Source organism: Ciconia boyciana, chromosome 26 (assembly GCF_034638445.1).
Source record: "Ciconia boyciana chromosome 26, ASM3463844v1, whole genome shotgun sequence".
NCBI lineage: Eukaryota > Metazoa > Chordata > Aves > Ciconiiformes > Ciconiidae > Ciconia > Ciconia boyciana.
In genome coordinates, this window is record NC_132959.1 from 1641485 (window position 1) to 1654295 (window position 12811).

General features: G+C 40.9%; 3 protein-coding genes across 3 annotated transcripts; 1 reads left to right on the plus strand and 2 right to left on the minus strand.

The window, feature by feature from the left end:
- Positions 1–313: 313 nt before the first annotated feature.
- On the minus strand, positions 314–736 carry LOC140644115 (scale keratin-like). The gene has a single exon (XM_072846638.1). It carries the CDS (start codon positions 734–736, stop codon positions 314–316), a length of 423 nt encoding a protein of 140 aa, XP_072702739.1.
- Positions 737–6157: 5421 nt separating this feature from the next.
- Positions 6158–6577, plus strand: LOC140644154 (scale keratin-like). The gene has a single exon (XM_072846721.1). The coding sequence runs from the start codon at positions 6158–6160 to the stop codon at positions 6575–6577; it is 420 nt and encodes a 139-aa protein (XP_072702822.1).
- Positions 6578–8653: 2076 nt separating this feature from the next.
- Positions 8654–9103, minus strand: LOC140644089 (scale keratin-like). The gene has a single exon (XM_072846594.1). It carries the CDS (start codon positions 9101–9103, stop codon positions 8654–8656), a length of 450 nt encoding a protein of 149 aa, XP_072702695.1.
- Positions 9104–12811: the final 3708 nt, after the last annotated feature.

The following is a 12811-nucleotide window of genomic DNA, read 5'->3' on the forward strand; positions in this document are numbered from 1 at the left end:
AAAGAACAAAAATATATTGCAGTATCAAGAATGTATATCCAAGATGTCAGAGTCAAATGCATTTTGAAAGACGCTGTTAAATGTCTCACTGCATTCAGTCACAAGTATGATAAATTAGAAGATAACAAGGAATTGAACCCATGAAGATATCAGGAAAGAATTCAAAGGAAAAAAAGAAGTGCGGAGCATGCAGAAGGCACTGCACTGAACAGGATTTGTGAGTGCTTTCACAAAGCTGTCACTCATCTGCTCACTGGTGAATCTGCATTTTGTTTTTCACTTGTACATTATTCAGTGGATTTTCCTGTTGTGTTTAGCAGGGCCCACAGCTGCCACGGCTGTACCTGTTGTACCAGTAGGAGTAAGGGTTGCAATAGCCAGAACCATAGGGTCTACCATAGCCATACAGACCCCCGTAACCAAGAGAGGCCCCATAGCCATACAGACCCCTGTAGCCCAGGGAGCCATAGCCCCCATAGCCCCCCAGACCCCCATAGCCCAGGGAGCCATAGCCCCCATAGCCCCCAAGGACAGGTGCTCCAGAGGATCCCACAACTGAATCCTGGGGGAAGGAGCTGAGGATGGGGCCAGGGAAGGTGACAACGACTGGAGGCGGCTGGATCACAGTCGTGGAGTCAGGGCACTGACGGACGCACGGCTCGTTGCAGCTGTCAGCGAGGGGCTGAGGGCGGTAGACGCCGCAGGCAGAGGTGGAGCACAGGTCATAGCAAGACATCTCGCAGGGGTGAAGGTAAGCTGTAACACACACTGATGAGTAAAGAAAAGGCAAAAATTCAATGGGAAAAAGAGTTTGAAAGTTGGACACGTGGACTAGAATAATGGCTTTATCTTTCAGGTCTTGATTGTCCTTCCTTCTCTTTAGTACTTTTCATGAGACATCTCTCCCTCTTGTAAATCAGCATTGCCCAGATTGCACATTGAACAGTCATCTCTTCTATGGTCTAATTTCTGATTTCTTATACTTGGTTCCCTTTAAGAAGCAGTTCTTTGTTCTCTCCCACTGTCAAACACTGCAAAAATATTATCCCGCACTTTACTTTGCAAATTACTTCCAGTATACTTTGCAGTCACTCTTAGAATGTCTGTGTCTAAAAGGTGGTTTCATGTTTGTTTTCTACTAGCAAAAACAAAGCAGTGTAACCTGACAACCAGCAAAGCTCATGTGGTAAATTAATGGGTAGCTGGAAGAACAACTCTGGCATATTGATTTGTAGCGCGCTTCCAGAAGCAATAGCTAAAATCATGCTGCCAATATGCTGAACCTGCTATAAGCATGGATTAAATAAGGCATTCCCTGCCCTGAAGTGCTTCCAAAATAGCTTGAGAGTCACAGGGTGCGTGAAAAGATTATTTGTCTGATTTCCCCGATGGGAAACTGGTACACTCAGATAACTAGGGCTAGGTTTCTACTGCAGATAGGTATGCTGGGACCTGAGCTCTTCAAAAAGATTGTCACCACAGGATCTGATCCAAACTAAAAGAAAATCCGTGGAAGGACTAGGAATCAGTACCTCCTGTGAACAATTTTTTTTCCCCACTAGAACCAATAAAATGCTAGACTGGAAGAGACTTCTGGAGGTCATCTAGTCCAACTCCCTGCTCAAAGCAAGGACAACGTAAAAGGTAGGTTTAGTTTCATTTTCTAGTTTCATCTCTGTTTTCCAATACTTCTTTAGACAATGCTTCTATATTCTTTTTGGTTAAGCATTTCCCCTCAACAATTACATACATATACATAGACACATATCAAAAACTTACATGCAAAATCCTTAAAAAAAATTCCTAGTGATTGAACAAGTCTTATGCTGATGTTTTGGAAGATGCTTTAATAGCTCAAATTTGTATTAACAGGAAACAATAATTTTTGAAAAACCTAGTTTTACCATTTTAAACCCAATACATGGATGTCCAACACCAAATAAGAAAAATATATTCATGGCAAAATAATCCCATGTTACTAAGAATCTTAGAATACTTATGGATGATTCCGACCTTATTTAAAATCGGCAGAAGAGAGATACTCAAATTTTAGGAAAGAGATCATATAGAATGACACTTACCTTTTTCACTGAGGTGAATAAAGCAAGCAAGGTGGAATGAAGAGCCCTGAGTTGGGAGAGCTTTTATACAGTTCCCTAGATCATGGGGATCACTTAAGGTGCAATTTGTGCATGTGCATAATTGGGGCAAACCCAAAACTAATATGACACGTAGGTCCTCAAAGTTTTGCTGACTATTTGTTTATTTGTTGGTTTGAAGTCTCGTGAAATATGATAGGTGCATTTCATCACAGAAGCCTCTTTCAACTCAAATGGTTATATGTCATATTCATTCCTGTTATCATTCCATTCTCATCCTTGGTGTTACAACAAGAATTATACTAACGCTCTTCCTCAGCTTCTCCATTATTCATGGCAAAACCTGGCTGCTCACTGCGTGACTGTGGTTACCTGATGTGTACAGAGTTTTCCATTAGATCCAGGCTGTAAGATACCTGGAGATAAAATGAAGTTCATTAGAACAACTTTGGGCTCGTCTGTTTTATCTTTATCATTTGCACTCTCAGCTACTTAAGGTGAGACCAATACTGCACCCAACAGAAGCCATAGAAAACATCCTGTGGTCCTTAAATGGTTTTCTATTGTTTGGCTTTTGCTCCTGAACACAATGCTGGCCTCATCTAATGAACGAGGGACTTGGGGAAATACCTCTTGCTTGCTTTGTTGTGCATTCAGCTGTGGATTACTCTCCCTGTCCTTTTCTCAAACACTGGCAAGTCCTTTGGACCATCATTCCACAACCATGGAAGAAGACCAATGAGGTCTTCTTAAGCAGAGGGCAGAGATAGAACATAGTTTTAAACTACTCAGATTTTTCTAGCAGGTCTATCTCACTGTATTTCAGCCCAGGTTGGAGTCTAGAGGCAAAATAATACTTACTCTTTCTGTTCTCAAGATTGCAAAGCACTTTCTTTGTGAAACATTTGACACCCACATTTTCCAGTTTTCTGTCTCCTGATACAAAGCCTTCAGGGATTCCTTTTGAGGTCCATCTTCAGATCAGGCAATATTGAAGACTACTGAGAAACGAAATTAAATGAAACATGACTGGTGGCAACTTGCTAAAGCTATCTGGAGATACACCATGATAGAGACAGAGAAATCATTTACATGGATAAAGGCTGCTCATTTATAGAATTGTAACATCTCGAGAAAACAACTAAATCCTCTGTTTCTGTGGTCTGATGTGCAACTGCGAATGATAAAGATACACTGATTATACAGCTTATGAAATGCTGTATTTTATTTAAAAGTTTATATTTAATTCTGTACTTCTATGTTGAAAAAAACTGAAGATGCACAAATCCCCAGTATTCAGCCATGAACTGATTATACCAAGGATACAAATACCTTGGCTTACATATTTTAATGTGATGTCATTTCATAATTGCTAGGCACCTAAATCCAGGGAGATGCCTTTAATCTAATCGTAAGTATGCATTCTCAAACCATTAGTGGATAGTTTGCAGCATTTAAAAGACTTGCTCCCTGGAAGCTTGAAAATATTATTGTCCAAAAAAATTCTAACCACCTCAAAGGCTGAGAAACCCACCTCATAATTTAGAGATAATCTATGGCATAGAGTCTGCAGTATTAAAACAACACATCTGTAAACAAGGGAAGAACCAGCCTTTGTTTTGCGTGGTGCATTCCAAGTTTATAATTGTTCCCTGTTTGCAGAAACTGCCAGCTCAGCCCTATTCTGGACTTATGGCTTGCAGCAACAATAGTGTATTTTGGGAGGTCATGAATTCCTGAAAATCGAAGTCAATAATTCAAAGCATTTCTGTCACATTTCAATTTTTGCACTAGAGGATCCATTTGTACTGAAAAAGCTTAGGTTTCCTCAGGTCTATTAAATGTTCTCAAGTACCATCTTTGCACCGACAACATCAAACCAACAATAACTGGAAAAATTCTCTTCGGGATCTCCAGTCCCTTTGTAGCTTTAGTTAACTTCAGAAACGCATTCCATGTTTATTTCTTAAAAAACAAAAACAAGCCCCAGGAAGATAAAGGCTTCCTCTCCGTCTCCTATGTGAAATTGTGCAGACTTATCCCCACACATTTTTGTAGGAGAATACAACTGTTTGAGTGACTGATGAATGGAGAAACTGATTCAACTCATATCTGCATGAAAAGAGTTCCCAGCGCTCCAAAACTAAGGATTTCACAATTTTTCTGCTCAAAGCGAAATTTCAGTTTCCACATAAGCCTTATTTAGAGACTGAAGCACACGTTGCAGATCCCTGGAATTGCTGCTGCTCTTCGGAGCTAAATTGTCTCTGTTACGGGCCAGTGTCAAATACTACTGAAAAACATCATCGACTCCCAAGGGTGTTGTGTCCCCCACCTGTGGGTGAGCAAGCTAAACATGCAGCAACCACCCCCAGCCTTCCTGCTTATCACATTCACAGTCTTTAACTTCTGTCCTGGCAGGTTGTACTGTGAACTATATGCACTTAAACAAAAATCCTGTCCATGACAGCAGTTTGTAATTCTGATAAACCCATGATACAGTTTCCAGGTATTAAGTTAATACAAGAGGAGGTGGCTTAATAATTTCTGTTCTAATTTCAAGGAAGTGACTGGAATAATGCCAGGTATTAATTTTCCCCAACAAGTCACAAGATGAAAGAATTCTCTATAATCTAAAGTAATGTTTAGGTCCCATTACAAACATATTTGAAAGGACTCATAAACTCCAATAACGAACACAGCAATTTCATCATCTCAACGAGTTACACGTGTTTGAAATTGGGGCGGGCAAGCAGTGCTGATCTTGTACCTCCAGTTGCTCTGATATAAAAGCTCTTGTCTCTCATAGCTCTTCCAAACACTTCTCTTGACTTCTTGGTGACTTGGGTAAGTCTGATTCTTCTCTATTGCTATCAATGTATCTTTTTATTGCTGCTATTTCAACTTTGGTTGATGTCCACCATCCATACTGTTGAGTGTATCTGCACTGCCTTGGGACAGAGATCCTCTTGCTGGCTCTGGGGTGGCAGATACACCTATTTGGTGCGTGGGGCATGGCGGAGTTCTCAGTGTCAGGAACACTGGGACATGCATAGCACTACCCTCTCTTCAATGCATTTAACTTGTTCCAAAGTTTGCATGTTATTGAGGTTCAACATTTAATAAGAGCGTCACCACTGCAGCCATTCATGCAACCTGAGATGAATGAGCAATGCATCTGAGAAAGTTATGTGTGTTGTCCTGGTACAGCAAATCTTCTGGCTGTCCTTTTCTTGCTTGCTTTCATACTCTTAGAACCCTGCTAAGGACTTTCAGGGCATAGTGAGTGAAGAGTAAAATAACCCTTGGAGAAAAGAACAAAGTTTAGAAGGGAGAATACAGGCTGAATTCTTGGGTTTACCAAGGAGTCCTGGTTCATCCTGGGAATAATAATTTGAAATGAGCTTTCTGAAAGACATTACAGACTAAAATGCTGATTTATGTTGAAATTGTCTAGGCTGTATCCATACAGTGGCTGCGTAGATGGGAACTGGGATAATAACGTTACCAAATGTCCTTTATTGTCTTGTCAAATGGCTTTCTGAGCAATCTGGGCAGTGACAATCCCATAATCTGTTGTTCTTACAACTCTCAGCAAAATTGGGATGAGTGGGAAGAAGAAGCTACTGTAATTAAGTTATATATAAACCACATCTCATGTAAACCTGCTGAACCCAAATCCAAGTTTTCCTACTGACTCATCAAATTACCTTGGACAAAATCACTTTGCTTTCTCTGTTTTTGCTTCTCAGTTTTCAGTTTAATATGTAGAAATATATCTAAGTTCTTTGCAGGATATTCGTGAGGGACAACACTTTCAGAGCTAGGCATAATGCTTCCCATATGCTTTTGTATGTGTAGACGTTTTTTTAGAGAATTTTTGAAAATCTGCTCTTTGAAAGAAGAGGATTATGATTGCAAAGTGGGAAATAAATTTATTTCCTCAAAATCCTGTACTTCACTCATTATTTTAATGTAAACTATCAAACTTTGAAGTTTTTGTCTTCTACTTAGTCTAATCATCAGTGTGTGTTACAGCTTACCTTCACCCCTGCGAGATGTCTTGCTACGACCTGTGCTCCACCTCTGCCTGCGGCGTCTACCGCCCTCAGCCCCTTGCTGACAGCTGCAACGAGCCGTGCGTCCGTCAGTGCCCTGACTCCACGACTGTGATCCAGCCGCCTCCAGTCGTCGTCACCTTCCCTGGCCCCATCCTCAGCTCTTTCCCCCAGGATTCAGTTGTGGGATCCTCTGGAGCACCCGTCCTTGGGGGCTATGGCTCCCTGGGCTATGGGGGTCTGGGGGGCTATGGGGGCTATGGCTCCCTGGGCTATGGGGGTCTGGGGGGCTATGGGGGCTATGGCTCCCTGGGCTACGGGGGTCTGTATGGCTATGGTAGACCCTATGGTTCTGGCTATTGCAACCCTTACTCCTACTGGTACAACAGGTACAGCCGTGGCAGCTGTGGGCCCTGCTAAATCCTACAGAAATATCCCCTGAGTAAGGAATAACTGGCAACTGAGAGATACAATCTTGATCCACAGCAGTGGTCCCAAAGGAGATGTTGTGAAGTCCTGATCACTGCCACCCCACTGCAGTGGAGCTGGGAGTACACAGCACGTCCTTAATGTCTTCACCCTCTACTCACGGTCTTTTGGGCTTTTTTCCATCTATGTGTATAATGGGCGGGATAAGACAAGTAATTTATATTCTTATAAAATGGCACTTCACTGTCCAACTGAAGAACAATTATGGAAGGAATTGCCTGCATATTCTCGATATTCTGCCATGCTTTTCTGTGAATGTTTATTTCTCATTAAAGTGATTCTACTCTGCATCAAACAAATCAACTTTTTGTTTTAATTTCTTCTGCTATGAATATACAACTCTCCTCTGTAGATGAGGAAAACTCTCATCCTTACATAGGATGAGGCTCAGGCTTCAAAAACACAGCTGAAATGGCCCAGCTGTCATTGAAGTCAGTTACCCTTTGTTGCTCTCAGTGCACACATTTGGGAGCAGGAATCCTCCCTCCCCAGCTGGCCTGTGTTACAATAATAACATTATGTTTAGAAAGAAACCACACTAAACCTCCATTCCCTAATGATCCACTTGAATGTCTTTGCTATCATAGCAGGAGCAGAGCTGGTGGTGGCTCAGCTGAGGCTGGATTAAAAGCAAATTATGGGGAAAAGGGTGGCAGATGAGGCCATCAGGTGGGAGGGATGCTCCTGAGTCAGAAGGGATTTATGGAGGTGGGGAGAGAGTAGTGAAGGGTATTGGCATGGAGCTGCTGAAAGGGAGAGAATTGGAGGAGCTGCAACAGGGGAAAAAGAGTTCTTCAGAGGTGGGTGGGATGTTTACTGGACTGTTTAGATGAGGAATATCACAGGAGAGGCTGAAAGTTAGAGCTGCTGAAAAAGGGGGTTTCTGTTGTGAGGACTTCCCATGCAGGAGGAACTGGGAAACATGGCAGAGTTGAGGATGTGTATCCAGGGTTATGACTTATTTTACCTTTTAAGCTTTCCAGGCACTGTAACTCTGTTCTATCTCTTCCAGCTGTTCTTGTTGGCATAGATGAATTAGCCCTTGGGGTAGCTGTACAGAGTAGCTGTTTTTCCATCAAAGAACATCCAACACCTTAGATTTCATGATTATACAGAAAGACCATTTCCATACAATTCCATGGCCCAGAAAACTTTCTTTCTTTAAGGATTTGACAGAAAATTACTTCAACTTTCTGCAGAGACTATTACTGAGGACAGAGTTTAAGTATTTGAGTGAGAACCTGAAGTTCAAAGAGATGGATCAAAGACTTACCTGGAAGAAATTCTTACTCAAGTCTAACGTTTTTAAGAAAGAGTTTAAATTTAGTAATCTACTGTTTCATTTCTCTACCACTACTAATCTGTAACCAGTGGATGTACAACCAAGAAGCCATATTCTTCAAAAATGTCAAGAATCTTTATCTGAAAAATGGGGAGGGCAGGACAGTAGTTCCTTCTGTGCTGAGGGCTTCATGCTGCTTTTGTACATTTGAAATCCCTGCTTTTTTGGGCAGGACATTCGTCTACATAGTTTAGACTGTTACTGACAGCTGTACAGGTTAGACTTCTCCTAAGACAAATAACAAGGGCAAAAACATGAGGAAAAGAACACCAGAACATGGCAACTTTGATGCAATAAGCTTTTAATGATAGTGAGAAAAGGAATACATTTTTCAGAGTCTCTAAGAAGTATGAAACTGTTCTCCAGTCAGGGATACATTCACATGTGATTGATTTTTTTTTTTTCTTCTTCCTGAGTCTTAGCTGTTGATTTGAACAAACAGGAACCATTTTGAGCAACTTTGTTACATGTTTACCCCAGACAATATGGAAATGTGACTGGAGAGCATTAGGGCGGAAACTGAAAGTAGAAGAGAAGCTCAAAAGGGGCTGAAGGGATACAGCTCCGTGGTCTTGGAACAGAGCAGTGGAGGTTCAGACCTCTGGCTGTGAAACCATCACATCTCATTTGTCGGTTATGCCTCACTTGGGATGTTTTTGTAGGATTTAGCAAGGCCCGCAGCTGCCACGGCGGTACCTGCTGTACCGGTAGGAGTAAGGGCTGCAAGAGCCAGAACTGTAAGACCTGCCATAGCCACACAGGCCCCTGGCCAGGGACCCCCCATAGCCATACGAGCCTCTGTAACCCAGGGAGCCCCCATAGCCATACAGACCCCCGTAGCCCAGGGAGGAGCCATAGCCCCCCAGACCCCCATAGCCTAGAGAGCCATAGCCCCCATAGCCCCCAAGGACGGGTGCTCCAGAGGATCCCACAACTGAATCCTGGGGGAAGGAGCTGAGGATGGGGCCAGGAAAGGTGACGATGACTGGGGGTGGCTGGATCACAGTCGTGGAGTCAGGGCACTGACGGACGCACGGCTCGTTGCAGCTGTCAGTGAGGGGCTGAGGGCGGTAGACGCCGCAGGCAGAGGTGGAGCACAGGTCGTAGCAAGACATCTCGCAGGGGTGGAAGTCAATCTGTAAAACATGGTCATTCATGTTAACATTAAAGAAATATCAAACATTAGGTTATGATGAAGCAGTCCAACAGGGTATCAGTAATAAATCTGGGAAGTAAATATATTTTCTATTACTGTTCTTCCTAGCACTGTAATCTGGAGGCTAGTTTTGACTTTAGTATGACAAAGTCATGTACTTTTCAATTGTATTTTGGTATTTCCAGATGAACTAATTTTAATGGTATTACCTTACTCGAGTTGATGGTTTCGACTTAGTAAGTTTGATCTTTCCTGTTATAAACTCGGCAGAACTCCACTAAATGCAGCCATATACAACCATGTATATGAACTATTCTTTATCTCCTGAAATAGTCAAGGAATTCTTTGAAGTGCTAAAATGTCATAAGTGTGGGATTGAAAACTGCTTGATATAACCCTCTTCTGGAGCCTATCTTTACAGGGCTGGGTAATGAATGAGAAACCAAACACTATTTCCAGTAGCAAATAATCTACAGATCACTGGCAGCCTGGCAGTAAATGAAGAGGACTTGGTCCTAAGTTAAAATCAAGAGTTCTTGACAGCAAGTTAAGTTTAGCAAAGTTTGAGAGAAATCTGACTTACCCGATTCACGAAGGCGAGTAAGGTGAGAGAAGTGGATAGAAAGGCTTAAAGCAGAGAGCTTTTATACAGCTCTGTCGATTGCCTGGAGGATGTTAGGCATCCTATGCGTGAGTTCATAATTAGGTACCAACCCCAAATTGTAGGATACGTAGTTCCTCAAAGTGCTGAAATTGTGTTTGCTTATTGCTTGTGCGTTGCAGGCACTTCAAACCCACGCATAGCGTGACATGTACGCTGCACCACAGAACTCTCTATTATCTCCAGGCTTTATGTGTGGAATTATTTTTTATTATTCTATTGCTCTCTTTAGCATTAGGGAGGAAGTAAGCTGACTTAATTTATTTAAGAGTCCTGCATAATTAGGATGGCAGGAGGACAGTAATTTCTTTTGTCCAGTTACAGGTCTTTTAGTGTAATCAACAGTATACCTGGAGACAAAATGGAATTTCTTTTAGGTTCTCAAATGAAGGCTCGAGACAAATAACAAGGGTAAAAACATTCTTTCTACAGGCTTAGCATTTCTACTTCCAGCTACTCAATGCAAGGCAAACACAATAATTAGGAGCATCTTTTAATGGCTTTTGGACAGTTCTCTACCAGTTGTCTTTCAGTCCTGGGATCAGAAAAATATTTCAGCTGGCAGTCACAAGTCTATGGAAACTGATTTTTCTGAGTGGTTTCATGGAGCTTTGCTTTATGTTTTATGGTGTTTTCTCCTCCTATTGTTATGTGTTAGAGACATGTACCTGGGAACATAGGACTAAGAGAAGCAAGTAATTTGGGTGATATGACATGACTACTGAAAGGGATTCTAGCCCTGACACAATGAAGACAGACCCCATTGTACCCTGGGTTGGTTGTTTTTTTTTGGTTTTTTTTTTGGCTAATAGTTCAGTTAACATAAGCAGATTTCTGTTTCTGGACCAATATGCATTTTAATAAAAAAGAAGGTAGATTTTATTTTTAAAGTCAAAGAAAAGAAGGTCCAAAAAGTGTTATAAACCATGAACTGATTACGGGAAAGACCCAAGTGACCTTAACTTACCTATTTTAATGTGATAATCTCTCATAATAGTGGGGTGTATGCATCCAGGCATACTTTTCATATAATTATGACACAGTATGTACAAGCCAGTAATGGGTGTTCATGAGGTATTTGAAAATCCCTTGGAATGTTCTTGTAAAACTTTGAGATGCCTTTTTTCAGTATTATAGTTCAGGAAATCTCCATATGTATCTCTGGATTTGGAAAAGCTCATAATTTAGAAATAATATGTGGTCTGAAGATAACCACGTTGATGATTATAATAACCATGATAATGATATAGCATTACAATAATGGCATGAACAAAGAAAGAAACCTCAGCAAAAGCCAGAATTTCTTTTTCCCAGTGGATTCCCACCTCATAATTGCTCTCTACTGAAAGATGCCATCAATGATGGGGTTAGCTGCAAGATCAGTTGTACTGGATTGTACTGTAGCTGCAGGATCAAGGACTCCTGAGGAGCAAGCTAGAAATTAAAGGAAACTTCAGGAAAATGTACCATCTCAAACTTGTGGATCAAGAGATGAGCTGAAGGTTTTGAGTATCCCTGACTGTTTATGATTTCAGATATTCACTGGGAATCTGTCCACTTTTTGGTGTCACTTAGATGACACTTTAGACACTTTGATGTCTAAAAGGTTGCTTTTATCTATTAGATATGCAAGTGAAATAAGAGCTGCAGAAATCCTTTAAGACCTGTGAATGGTCTTTGATTTAAGCAGGAGGTCTCAGCAGTTTTGAACAGCCAAAAGGCACCTGTTCAATGTACCTGCAGACATGCCAGAAGAAGGGCAGAGATAAAACATAGAAGATGAGCAAACAGGACACCAGTAAGAATTGCATATTCTGGGATGAATCCATTGAGTTGTTAATGCTACTATACTGTGGCTTAGTCTGTTACTCTGAAATCTCACTTCACAGTTTTCTTCTTTTCAAAAAAGAAAGGTTTTTTTTCTAATACAGTTAAATTTGGGGTTTCTCCTATATACCTTCTATAAAAACACACAGCTATCTCAGTAAATCACAAATGTAGATATTAATTCAACGTACTTGATTATTTTGAGCTTTCCATCCTAAGCATTAAAAATATAAATATCTCTCCTTTCAGAACTAAATTCAGCTTTAAGCTGTAGTTTGAGGGTCAGATAAAACCTAAGGCTGTTTTGGACATCTGCCACTGTGTGTTCTGGAATGCTCACAATATAATTTCATCCAGAAAATTTCATGCAGAGTACAGAGAATCCTCCATGGATTCCAATATGAATTGTGTCATATCTCAGAAATAAACCTAAGCACACAAAAAATATTGCCCGCCTTCCTGAGGATTTAACGATAGACTTTATTTTATCTTTAAAAAGAGAGAAAACTTATGTAAGGGACTTCGAAAGAAACATCTCACAGCAGGTTATTTCTGATAAATGTCTGAGCATCATTGCCATATAAGAGCAAAAGAAGAATATCTATGTATAAGCAGCTTGCTACATGGTGCAACTCCAAGGAGAACAGAAAACTGATATTAACTTCATGAATCATGTTTTAGGATGAAAGATGCATTAATTTCACCCATCACTCTTTTAGATGAAAGAACCTTGCATGATGTAATGCATGTGTTATATTACATGATAATTGAAATCAAGTAATAAACAGAAAGCGAAACAATTTCATCACTTTGAGGAGCTATCAATACAAAAAATGTGCCGTGTCAACTAATTAGATCCATGTTCACAAAACCAGCCTCTCATCCCTCAGGCAGTCTGAACTGTATAAAAGCTCTCTCCACTCAGGGTTCTTCCAGCCTCTCCTCTTCGCTCGTTCTTCTCAGCGAATTGGGTAAGTCTGAATCTACTCTTTACAACTATTGGAATAGCTCTTCGCTATGCAATTTAACCTAGGATGGTCTCTTCCTTTAAGAACTAGTGGGTAAAACTTTAGGTGAAAAGATAAAGCTTACAAAAATGATTAAAAGTGTTATGGACAGCTGTTCTCTGCATTCAGGGTTGGCATTTAATTTCAAAGCAAACTGAAAGTTTCTTGATAT

Excerpts from the sequence above, each read along its gene's own strand:
- LOC140644154 (XM_072846721.1), top strand. The coding sequence starts at position 6,158 with ATGTCTTGCTACGACCTGTGCTCCACCTCTGCCTGCGGCGTCTACCGC.
- LOC140644089 (XM_072846594.1), bottom strand. The coding sequence starts at position 9,103 with ATGTCTTGCTACGACCTGTGCTCCACCTCTGCCTGCGGCGTCTACCGC.
- LOC140644115 (XM_072846638.1), bottom strand. The coding sequence starts at position 736 with ATGTCTTGCTATGACCTGTGCTCCACCTCTGCCTGCGGCGTCTACCGC.